General features: G+C 42.0%; 1 protein-coding gene across 6 annotated transcripts in view; it reads left to right on the top strand.

Moving 5' to 3' along the window:
- SSH2 (slingshot protein phosphatase 2) overlaps positions 1–13,195 on the top strand; it is a 255,079-nt gene that overhangs the window by 238,271 nt on the left and 3,613 nt on the right. For all 6 annotated transcript variants that reach the window (XM_049637946.1, XM_049637944.1, XM_049637943.1 and 3 more), the window contains 2 exons: positions 1,904–2,104; positions 11,214–12,048. In XM_049637946.1, coding sequence (XP_049493903.1) covers positions 1,904–2,104; positions 11,214–12,048 — 1,036 coding nt within the window. The remainder of the gene's footprint in view (positions 1–1,903; positions 2,105–11,213; positions 12,049–13,195) is intronic.

Raw genomic sequence — 13,195 nt, 5'->3', positions numbered from 1 at the left:
ATGTATTTCATCCAAATCAGGGTCCTGAATTCCAGACACAACCTACATATGCGTGGGTTTAGGATTCCTAAAGTGATACCAGGCTTAATCTAGACAACTGGCTCAGGGAGGGATGGGAGAGATAGGGGAACTGTGTGGCCAGAACTGAAAGATGAAGTTGGATTAGGTGAGAACTGACTTCAGATCTTTCAGTATGTGAGTTACAAGCCATCCCCTGAAAAAGCCCAGTTCAAAATGAAGAAATGATTTTATGTGAGTGGGTTTTATAATTGTATTTTTCTTAAAACTGTCCAACTTTGAGTACCTTCAAAGCCTGCAAGTATAGACCTGAAATTTGATGTCAGAGCTTTTGATGGAAAAATATAGAGCACATGTCTGAACTTCGGTCTGAGTCACTGTGCACTGTAGTTTAAATGAAAACCCTGTGGTGTCATAAACAAAACAATATCCTAGTCAGTTGGGATCATCTAAGCACACACAGACAAACACCTGCACCAACCTATGGACTCCAAAATTTTGCCTCTAAATGATGGGTAGCAGGTTAATCTTACTTTCCTTTTTAGACTATTTCAGTTTTTCCAGACCATTATTGCCAACCATTCTCTTTCTTCCTATCACTTATCTGGTTCACTCATTTTGGCACAGAACCTCATGTCTCCTTGCATTGTAGTTAACTCTTCAATGTGTATCTATCTCCAAGAGAAGAATTACAAGCTTCTGGAAGGAAGCTTGTCTACTGTGATATAGTGAATGAGTGAGTGAATAGATTTCCCTATTAGGCGATGTTTTTTATTGTTGTTTTTTTTTTTTTTTTTTTATAACTTATTGGAATAGCTACTTGGGAAGGATTTTTTTAGCCCATGTATACCGGTAAAAAGAGTAACCATTCTTTTTTCCATATTTTAAAATATTTTTACTTAACAGCTGACAGCTCTAACAGCAGACCACCCCTAAGTTTGTTCATATATTTGGTAAATATTTGAAAACTTACTCTGTGTCACACATTGTGTTATTAGAGAAGTAGCATAACTGAGTAATGTTCATATCCAGCCGTAATGAGCTCTGGCATGTTAAGACTAAAGGGTTTTGTTTGTTTCTTAGTGTCACTTTATGGTAACTTTGTTTTCTCTTTCTTCCACTCCATTAAAACAACAGGTAGTTAATCATTCCACCCTCCTCACTAAGAAAGTCACATAGGGCATCACATGGTCCCATCTAACCTCACAGATTGTCTAGCCAGCCCCTAGGCCGAACAGGGTGGTAGTGTGGTGAAAAATAATATCTAGGGCTACATCTGAGTAAAGAGGAGGGTTAGTTTCATTTGTTTTGTACTTTCCTCCAGGGGCAGAACCTTTACTGGAACTTGAACTAGAAGCAACTCCGAACATTTGGATGAATTAGATGAATCACTGTCACACTCTTAACTCAAGAGTGTGCCAGCCTTGAAACATGTCCCTGAGGCAGTGTGGGGACTGGCCTCCAAACACATAAAATGGAGTCCAGTCTCTAAATTGAAAATTCTTCCCCTCACAATCTGTGATCAACTGTCATTGCAGTTACCATTTTAATTATCTGTTTCTCCCACTGAACCCCCTACCCTTTAGAAGATTTACTTATCTTTGCATCCCAGGACCTTGTACATTGTCTTACATATGATGGTTGCCTGGTAAATGTTTGCTTGAATAAATTAAAAAGAATTAATATTAACATTGAATATTGTTTGAGTACACTAGAATTGCCTACCCTCCCTGAACATTTGACTATACATGTATACAACTACACTAAGGTAGGATGGATTGAAAGAAAATGGAAGGGCAACAGGAGACTTGGAAACATTTAGAACCTAGCTTTTAAAATGTACTCACTATAGTGTTTTTCTCTGTACCTCAATCCCCCAACCTAGGAAACATGGATCTAAATGCCTTGTGCACTGCAAAATGGGGGTGAGTCGCTCAGCCTCCACTGTGATTGCCTACGCAATGAAGGAATATGGGTGGAATCTGGATCGAGCCTATGACTACGTGAAGGAAAGGCGAACAGTGACCAAGCCCAACCCCAGCTTCATGAGACAACTGGAAGAGTACCAGGGCATCTTGCTGGCCAGGTGAGTCCTGCAGTGACTTTCTCATATCTTCCCTCTGTTATACTCCTTGGACCAAGGTAAAATGTCCTTCCCTGCAGCTAGTTTTCAACCTAATTTGGATATGTGATACATTTTGAAAATTGAAACTTCTCTCAATCTAGTTTTTAAAAAATAAGTACAAGCATTTAAGATTAGTATGGAAGATTGGGTGTTTAAAGACTTTTAAACTGAAAGGTGGAAATACTGTTCTCTTACTTTAGTTCTCAACTAGGTGCTGATTATCATAAACATTTCTCAACATCATCTAAGGCCAGATACAGCTACCTTATCAAAATGGGTACTTCTTGCTCCTGAAGAAATGCTAAGCATAGATGAAATTCTTAGAAATTTTTGGCATTATTTTTTTCAGTGCTTGGTTTCAGTGAGTCGTCTTCAAATTTTTGGTCACGTGACAAATCAGATTTGGGGTATGAAGGCACTTTCCGGAAATAGCTCTCTTGTTTTCTTTTTAAAAATCTTTCCCTCTGCTTTTATATATATGCTTTGCAAAAATGCAGACAATACAAAGGGAAAAATCATTTATAAATTCAATATCCACATACAGTAATCAACATTATCTTACATGTTCTCCAAGTCTTACCACATATATTGGTGGATATTTTCTCACAAAAGCTATTCTTCAGTCTACCTCTTCACCTAATAACCGGTCTTTTTTTTCTTTTTTTTTTTTTTTTTTTAACTATAGCAACACATATTCAACAGTTATACTGCTTAGCCATCATTTAACCCCCACCCTAGCTTTATTGAGATAGAATTGACCTATAACATTGTGTAAGTTTAAGGTGTCCACTGTGTTGATTTGATACACTTATATATTGCAAACTGATTAGCACCATACCATTAGCTAACATCTCCATCCCTTTAATATAATTACCATTTTTTGTGTGTGGTGAAAATATTTAGGATCTCTCTTAGCAACGCTGTAGTATATGATACAGTGTTATGAGCTATAATCTCCAGGCTGTACGTTAGATCCCCAGAATTTGTTACTCTTATAACTGGAAGTTTGTACCCTTTGACCAGCATCACCCCATTTCCCCCATCCTCTACCCCCTAATATACCACCACTCTATTCTCTCTTTCTCTGTTTGGCTTTTTTAGATTACACACATATAAGTGATAACCATCTTCATTGCTTTCAGAGAAAAAGATTCCTATACTAAACTGGATTTAAGCATCAGTTTCCTGAGATGCCACATGCTAAAGTTCTGTGCAGTGCTAGATTTTGCTTTGTTTTTTCCATGTGGGCATGTTCTAGGTGGTTTTGTTCAAATGAAGGCACAGCTGCCTAGAAGCAGTTGGGGCTGGTGCCAGAGTTTGCCTCTAGTGAGTCTCATGACTTGGTCTTGACTGTTGAATCTGGGCTGTGTTTCCCCTGAACAAAATGTTAACTAGCCTTCCAGCCTATCCAGGCAGAGGGACCACCCTCCCACCCCCGAAGTATTGTGAAAATGCAGCCACAGCGTAGCATTATGGTTTCCACTAAAAAACCCCTCCCGTTTACTCAGTACTTGGCATGATTTCATCTGAGCCATTCTTTTAGGAGGCTGGGAGGATACTCAAGTCTCCTCCACTTAAAAAGAATTTATAGGTCTTTGGGGCCAGATTTTGATGACATTTTTAGATTAGATCAGAAGGTAGGACACAGCAGTTCTTTTTGGCACAAGAAGGAGGCATCTGAGTGCTGGATGAGACATAAATATTGTATGTTCCCAGACACACACATGACGGATGTTAGGCAGTGTCCTCACGTGACCCATCAAGAGCAAGGATACTATGTGTCCTGCCAATTTCAGTATTTATTCTGGAATCCCAGGCTACTGCAAGCTGTTGGGTTGGGTTTTTTTAGCATATGTGGTTTTTCTTAGATGTTAAAGGAACTTCAGAAAAATCTTAGATGAGGATAAGAAGGGCAGCATAAATCCACAAATCACAACTGCCTCTTCCTTTCCATTTCTCTTCCATCCTGCCTTTCTGGGCTTGATTCATGGAGGGAGAGGCAAGCCCTGAGGAATGAGAAAACCACAGAATTTGAGTCAGTAGATCTGGTTTCCATCTCTGGTTCATCCCCTTGCTGGAACTTTGAGAAGTTACTTCACAGTCGTGATCCTCACCTGACCCCATCTACAAAATGAAAATCAAGAACCCTATCTCACAAGGTTTTTGTAAATAAAAACATGTATAAATGTATACTCTATACTGGTAAGGGTTATTCTGATGGGATTCCCATCATCTCCTTTCTCCAAGGCTCCCAGAAAACAGACATATACATGTGCCATTTATTTCATCCTCCTTCTACCACCCACAGACACAGTAAGTCCATTAGAAACTAGAATAGGAGGGCGCTTAGGTGGCTCAGCTGGTTAAGCATCCAGCTCTTGATTTCGGCCCAGGTCATGATCTCATGGTTCATGGGTTCCAGCCCCACATCAGGCTCTGTGCTGGCAGCGAGGAACCTGCTTTGGATTCTCTCTCCCACTCTCTCTGCCCCTCCCCCCGCCAAAATAAGTAAAATTAAACATTAAAAAAAAAAACTAGATTAGGAAGTGGTCATGGAATTTCCTATATTGTGATATTTCCTGGATTTTAAGAACTAGAATCTTAGTTCTAGGAATATCATACAAACTGCTTTTAGCTGCAAGTAGTGAAATACCTCCATCACTTGGGATTTCAGCAAGAAACCGCATACTCGGATTAGGATTATTTGAGAAGGGCTTTTTATAAAGCTACTTTTTACAGAGGTGTGGGGTTGTGGTGGAATCAAGGGACTTGGATCAGCAGAGCTGTTTGGTAATAGCTGCTAGGCCCAAAGAGGGAGGGAGCAGTTACTAGAACCTAGAAGGAGACTCCTGAAAAAAGAGGTACCTTCAGAGAGGAGAAATAACCTTCAGTCAAGGGACACACCAGCCTGAAATGGCCCTGTGGGGAGGGAGCTAGGGGAATAAGTGGCCTGTCCCTACTCTTCTCCCTCCAGACTGTCTCCTGCTGGGGCTCCCATGGAACAGTGAATACCCAAACCAAATCAGGCCTCTGCGAGTTAGGAAAAAGTGGGAGTGCCTGCTGGGTGGACAGCCATTAGGGTCTGCAGTCTCTGGTGTGTTGTTAAGAAACAGCACTTGTAGACTACTGCTGAGCTAGCTGCCAAGTGAAGTGGGCCCAGCAGACTCTTGCCCAGCTGTAAAGTGCTACTCTAGGACCTGCCTGCTTAGAAGAGCAAAGAGAGAAAAGCCCCAGACTCCTGGAACTGCCTGAAGCTCTATCAGTTACCTGGCAGCTTAGGTAGCCAGAAGAGGAAAGTCCTTCGAAAAATTCCATTCATTGTGTTTGCAAAGAAATCCATTTCCTGTGGAGGTGCTTTGATCTTGTATTCCACATCTTCTCCCAGGAAGTACGTGGTGGTTTTCCCAAAAAGATAGAGCCCTGATCCTAGCATTCTCTAGCCCCATGGTTGTCTAGGGAGGCACTGGGTACTTAACTTGAGGTGGCAGCCTTCTGTTTGAGGGTGTATTAGCTCTCAGTACTTTGATGTCTTGGTAGAAGTGAAGTTTACCAAAGTGATGCCAGGCCCCGGTAAGTGACTTATGAATTGGTTATAGTCTCTTGATCAGATGTGAGGGTATGGGCCTAACAGTGACCACCTGTCTAAAATGCAAGGGACTTTTTACATATTTCAGTATGTCTTTAAGAGCCTAGGGAAGACTAATATTTAATATAATCCTTTAGACCTAAAAGTGAGGGTATCATAAGGCCACTGGTAACTGTTTATATCTAACTTTATTTTTTCTGTTATTATAGCTGGGGGATGAGAGTGAGACAGGAAGAGGCTGTGTGTGTGTCCACGCACGCGCATGTGTGTATGTGTATACGTGTGTGTTGAAACCCTCCATTAAACTGCCAACATCCCTGTTTGTTATTCTGTACTCTGATCATGCAGGTATCTGGCAGATTTATGTTCCGTTAGACAAGTTCAGATTTCAGTCATTTGCAAGCTGGACCATGTGTCTATGAGATTAGGTTCCTGTGTACAAAGAGCAGAGAAGAAACACTGGGTTATAGCCAGGGAGAGTTCATGCCACATGTCTTCATGGATGTCAGTTCTGATTCTTTGAACGCCCCTGTCACCAGGGCCAGAAGAGGCAGAGGTGTCTTTTACACTCCCCAGCTTTGCTGGTGGACACATTGAAGTCTAGTTAGCTGGTGCACAGTGGTCAGTCAGCAGAAGGAAACCCAAAAATGCACCCAATTCACAATTGAGATTTAAAGGATTTTCTTAATAGCTTTTTAGTGAAATAATCTTTTAGGTTTTTGTTTTATTGTTGAGAGAGAGCACAAGCGGGAAATGCAGAGAGAGAGAGAGAGTCCCAGGCAGGCTCTGCGCTGTCAGCACAGAGCCCAGTGCAGGGCTCAAACTCACGAACCATGAGATCATGTCCTGAGTTGAAATCAAGAGTCAGATGCTTAACCAACTGAGCCACCCAGGTGCCCCTTCAGTGAAATAATCTTAAAGCATTTACGACCATGCATACCACACAGAACGTGCTTGGTTGGTGCTTTTTCTCTTTCTTCTTCCTCCTTTCTTCAGGCTGCCTCATGCCCTAAAAAGTAACCATAAACACTCTGATTTTACTATAACCGATACCCCATTTTTAGCAGTATTTTCTTCTATAAAAACCTTTCTCAAACAAGGTAGGTTAGTGCTTTACCAAACATGTAACAAGAAGAAAGCAAATTAGAGGCAAGAAAATGGATGTCATATGTGTCCGGTCATTAGATTTCCTTACTATTCATTTATGAAGTAAAAGGCCAAATTCTTGCCCAGAATGACCCAGTCATCTTATGTGTGTGTCAGTGTGTTTATGTGAATACAAATTTAGGCCCACGGTCACTCAGGGGAGAAAAGAACCTGAGACTTATTTGCATCATCCAGGCCACAAACCAACTCTGAAGTTCTTTTTGACAACTTGTTTACTTGGTGCCTACCTGAAATAGATGGAAGGAGTGAGCTGAATTTAAACATTAACAGTTTAAAATAATAAATACAATCTAATGTCTTACATCTATCCTACCAGTGATGGAGCATCAGAATAAGCTGGCTTGGAAAAAGCAGCACTGGAAAACAGTTTGGTGTTACTGAGTAAAACTGATGATGCACGTATGCCCTATGACCCACCTTTTCTTCTCATATATATAGCATCTTTTAGAAACCAAAGTATGGGGGCGCCTGGGTGGCACAGTCGGTTAAGCGTCCGACTTCAGCCAGGTCACGATCTCGCGGTCCGTGAGTTCGAGCCCCGCGTCAGGCTCTGGGCTGATGGCTCGGAGCCTGGAGCCTGTTTCCGATTCTGTGTCTCCCTCTCTCTCTGCCCCTCCCCCGTTCATGCTCTGTCTCTCTCTGTCCCAAAAATAAATAAAAAACGTTGAAAAAAAAATTAAAAAAAAAAAAAAGAAACCAAAGTATGCACCAAGTACAGGAATGTCCATGACAGTGCTACTTGTAGTAGCCAAAACTGTTCATCAACAGATGGATACATAAACCGTGGCATATTCATCATACTCGCTGAAATTATAGCTATACACACTGACGAATCTTATTTTTTTAATGTTTATTTCTTTTAGAGACAGAGAGACTGAGTGGGAGCCGGGGAGGGGCAGAGAGAGAGGGAGACATAATACGAAGCAGGCTCCAGCCTCTGAGCTGTCCACGCAGAGCCCGACGCGGGGCTCTAACTCACGAACCACAAGATCATGATCTGAGCTGAGCTCAACCCACTGAGTCACCCTGGCGCTCCTGATGAATCTTAGAAACAGTGTAGGCAAAAAGCAGTTACAGAAGAATCCATACATAGAGTATGATTTCATTATATAAGTTCACAACATACAAAACTAGGCAGTGTATTGAGAACACAACCTGTCGGGGCACCTGGGTGGCTCAGCGGTTAAGCATCTGACTTCAGTTCAGGTCATGATCTCGCCATTCTGTGGGTTCAAGCCTCGCATCAGGCTCTGTGCTGACAGCTCAGATCCTGGAACCTGCTTCAGATTCTGTGTCTCCCTCTCTCTGCCCCTTCCTACTTCAGGTGTTCATTCTCTCTCTCTCTCTCTCTCTCTCTCTCTGAAAAATAAATGAACATCAAAAAATTTTTACAAAAACACAACATGTCGACACTATAAAGAAAGAAGATGATAAGTACAAAATTCAGGACAGAGTTTACTAACCTCTGAGGTGGGAGGAGGAGGGAGGGGAGCAGGAAGGGGCCCTGGAGTAGCAGTGCTTCAAAGGCCATAGTAATGAGTGTCTTGTTTGTATCAAAGAGCTGCCCACCACTCTCCCTGCAGGTGCTATTGCAAAAGTGAAAAAGGCAGTGGAATCAGACCTATCTTTGGATTGGGATTTTTCTTTCTCCTTTACAAGAAGGTGTCAGTTTAATTCCAGAGCCCTGACCTAATATTTTCTGATGATTATCTCCCCCAGGAAGAGAATGAAATCCCTGCTGGGCAAAGAAAGCAGCTGTAACATCAGCCACTTCCTCTGAAACATACGCTGTTGGTACCTATTAGTGTAATTTTAGTCTCATTCCCTCCTGATTGATTAGTGATTTGCAGGCAGTTTCAAAAAAATCATACTTCGGAAGGTTCTTGGGATCATGAGAAAAATCCCATTTGCCTGTTAACTGATAAGATAAGCTGTCCTTAGAAAGGTGAGAACAGCTATTCCCTGTCTTCCCAGTCATCTGCATCACAGGAATTGTCCTGCCATGGGGGCTGAGTGGTCTTGGTGCAGGTTTGAACATCATCATGATGGGTGAGGGATAGAAATTGGAGAACAGAGCCATATGTAGGTCAGGAAACAAGAGTGTCCAGATAGAAAGGAAACTTTAAAGGGAAGCACATTGGCCTCTGTTGATCACAATGTACAATTTAAGCCCCACCTATCCAACCATTCAGCTTGCCCCTCCCACAGTCACTCACTTGTTTGGGAAGTGTGATATGTTGTCTCCTCCTAGGGGTGGCTAGAGTTCATGCAGCTTGGAAAGGGTGAAAACCCTATCTTCCTCCCTGCTATTGATTATAGCTTGTCTTCATAAACAGAATGACCTGTTCCCTACTCAGAAAAGCACTCTTCTGCTGTGCAGGCCTGAGTCAGAGCCCCACCCAAGCCACAGCCAGACAGGGGGAGCTGAGAGCAGGTGCAGAGCTGAGAACAAACAGGGGTTCACATTAGTGCAGGCGCATGACTCGGCAGAGATTCATAGGCAGGCGTGGCCCTGAGCAGGCGGTAAATTGTTTTGGGCTGTTTCCCATTCCACCCCGCAGTTAGGTAATTCTTCATCAACTTGTAAGTCATGGAAACCACACCCCTAAATAAGAGACCTGTTTCCTGGGCAGGTGATTCTGACCAGCCACAGGGCCATCACCTTTTTCTTTTTGGCTAGGGCTTTGGAAACTGCTCCCTTGTTAGAGAATATGGTATCAACTAAAATTTCATCCCATCAGACCTTCTCTCTGTAAAATGAGCTAAAGGATGGATCTGTGTGTGTGATCTTCCTTTAGGCCACCTACTTTTCCAGGTGTCACCTCAGCTTGATGGTTTTTATCCAGAGATCCTTATGGAAGAAGCCTATACTTTATGCATATCCTCTTCCATTCTGTTACCAACCTTTGTGGATTTATTAGCCTCATCTTTGATTTCTAATTCAAGAAAGATTACCACCCTCCTCACATTTCTACTTCAGTGATTAACTGTGTATCAGCTCTTTATCCAAATTATGAGAACTTGGAATGAGCTCCAATAGAATATTTCTCTTTGTATTGTTTAGGTGCTATTTTGTTTTAGTTTCCCCCTCCCCAGTTATTAATGTTAAACATGCTCATTTTTAAATTTTAAAATTTATAGAAATACAGAGTAAAGACAGTAAAGCCCTCTCCAAAAGTATTCTGCCTTCCTTGAAAGAAACCCTGTTACCAATTTGATGATGTACCTCCAAATATTTTCCTGTACTTATTAACCTGGGAACTGACCATTCCAAATGTGGTCAGCATGCTCTTTCACTCATCTTGGACAACATTCTACTAAAGTACCTGTAGCATGTGGGTATATGGACTGTAATTCAAATAAATCCTCTTTTTGAGGCACCTGGGTGGCTCAGTTGGTTGGGCATCCAACTTCAGCTCAGGTCATGATCTCATGGTTCATGGGTTTGAAACCTGCATCAGGCTCTGTGCTGACAGCTTGGAGCCCGGAGCCTGCTTCAGATTCTGTGTCTCCTTCTCTCCCTGCCCCTCCCCGGCTCGTACTCTGTCTCACTCTGTCTCTCTGTGTCTGTCTGTCTGTCTCTCTCTCTCTCTTAAAAAGTCTATCAATAAGTAAACATTAAAAAAAGTTTTTTTAATAAATCCTTTCTTTTTCGTGTCTGATCCTTTAGTACCATAGTATTACATAGTAAACATCTTTGTATCTTTGTGCACCTATAGTTGTATTTCTCCAAGAAAAATCCTTAAAAGAATTGATTGCTGGATAAAGGGTTAAATTTTGAGAGCTATTGTCAGATTGTACTCAAGATTGTATGTGAGAGGGCTTGTCTGGCTATGCCATCATCAACACTAGCTGTTAACCATTTTAGATCTTGTCAGTCTGATAGGTAAAAAATCAGATATCATATTGATTTTTGTTTTGTTTTTGTATTTTGCTATTAGTTAAATAGAGCATCTTTTTTTAAACTTTATTTATTTATTTTGAGAGAGACAGATACAAGTTAGGGAGGGGCAGAGAGGGAGACAGAATCCCAAGCAAGTTCCAGGCTGTACACACAAACCTGACTTGGGGCCCGATCTCACAAACCATGAGATCATGACCTGAGCCAAAATCAAGAGTCGAATCCTCAACCAACTGAATCACCCAGGTGCCCCAAATTGAGCATCTTTACAAATGTTTATTGCCTACTTCTTCCACTGGGTATTAACAAAGCATTTTGCAGGTTAAGATTTAATATTATCTGGGAGCGATTTCCTGGGTGGGTGTTGGTTGATTTCACAAACCAGAGTGAGGCATTTCCTGTGTATGTCCCCACAGCAAACAGCGACATAACAAGCTCTGGAGATCTCATTCAGATAGCGACCTCTCAGACCACCACGAACCTATCTGCAAACCAGGGCTAGAACTCAACAAGAAGGAGATCACCACCTCAGCAGACCAGATTGCCGAGGTGAAGACCATGGAGAGTCACCCACCCATACCTCCCGTCTTTGTGGAACATGTTGTCCCACAAGATGAAAATCAGAAGGGTCTGTGTACCAAAGAAAGAATGATCTGCTTGGAGTTTACTTCTAGGGAATTTCATGCCGGACAGATTGAAGATGAATTAAACCTAAATGACATCAATGGATGCTCATCAGGGTGTTGTCTCAATGAATCAAAATTCCCTCTTGACAACTGCCATGCATCCAAAGCCTTAATCCAACCTGGACAGGCCCCAGAAATTGCCAACAAGTTCCCAGACTTAACAGTGGAAGATCTGGAGACAGATGCGCTGAAAACAGATGTGAACGTCCACTTACTGCCTCTGGAAGAATTGACATCTCGCCTGAAAGACCTTCCCATGTCCCCTGATCCTGAATCACCGAGCCCCCAACCCACTTGCCAGGCTGAAGTCTCAGATTTCAGTACAGATCGCATTGATTTTTTTAGCGCCCTAGAGAAGTTTGTAGAGCTTTCCCAAGAAACCCGGTCTCGATCTTTTTCTCACTCAAGGATGGAAGAACTGGGTGGAGGAAGGGGTGAGACCTGTCGACTTTCAGTGGTAGAAGTAACCCCTTCTGAAGTGACAGCTGACGACCAGAGAAGCAGCTCTTTGAGTAATACTCCCCATGCATCTGAAGAATCTTCAATAGATGAGGAACAGTCAAAGGTAAAAACTGTCTTTATAGTTTTCTACCTAATGAAGTTCTCTTTGAAGATAAAATAGTTGGGAGTCTGCTCTGTTCATTGTATTTTTGATGTTGCTAAAGATTTAGGAAGGCAGTACGGGAGAGACTCTATAGCCGAGACTTTCCTTAAAAATTTAGGATTAAAAATTTTTTTTAATCCATTGCCTTTTGAGAAACTTATCTTTCCAGATTTTTGGTGTTTTTAGAAGCACTTCTGAGAGGGGATGTGGGAAGAAGGGATTAGTCAAAATGAATGTCTTGCCTGCACAAGGAGAGGTCCCTTCCCTGATCCTCTGCAGTTCAGACCAGATCTCACCAATAATGAAGTGTCTGGGATAATGAGTAAGGCCTTTTTGTGGAGATGGATTTGTTTGGGAAATTCTTTCTGTCTCAGAAAATGCAAAGACTAGACATGTGTGAATAGTTGTTAGAGTAGGAACCAATGCTGAGTTCTTGATGATGATGTTATTAATAATGTTTCTGGATTGTTCCTCATCTCAGACCCTGTAGTATCCAAGACTTGGGGGATGGTTTGAGGAAATGATTGAGAGCAGACAGAATCCCTGGATTCTTCTCTGTAGCATATGAACTCTTAGGAGCCCAGGGAAAGAATTACTGTGTATCATCAATGCTAAAACTCACACTTATTCTCATTTTGACACTTCTGAAATTGGGATGCATCATAAAAACAATAATGGTATCTTAGATCAATATAATACAGTAGTTGGGAAGTAAATGATGACAGATTTACTCTCACCTGCCAAATTTCACTTAATGGTTTCAGTGGGAGTGACTACATTTTGATATCTCCTGATATCTATCTACTTATATTTACCACCTTGTCCGTTACTCATCTTTTCTCTGTCTCAGCTGTCCCAGGACATTCATTGCCTCTGCTGCTGTCTTCTCTCTACTGGGAAATCAGAATGCTTGAGCTCTCCTTTGGACCAGTGGGTGTAGCAGCTCCGACAGAAATAGCTTTTCTGCAAAGTCCCTAGTCATATGAGCACTCTCCACAGCCCATGCACACACTGGGCTCACTGTGGCTTCTCTCCCAGTCTTGGCTAGTTTACCTCTGCCTAATGTCCCAGGAGATTTCTCCCAAAGGCATAACTGCCCTTGTTAGTT

This window comes from Panthera uncia, chromosome E1 (assembly GCF_023721935.1).
Source record: "Panthera uncia isolate 11264 chromosome E1, Puncia_PCG_1.0, whole genome shotgun sequence".
Classification (NCBI taxonomy): domain Eukaryota; kingdom Metazoa; phylum Chordata; class Mammalia; order Carnivora; family Felidae; genus Panthera; species Panthera uncia.
Note: the sequence above shows the minus strand (reverse complement) of the source record. Positions and strands in the feature narration are given on the sequence as shown.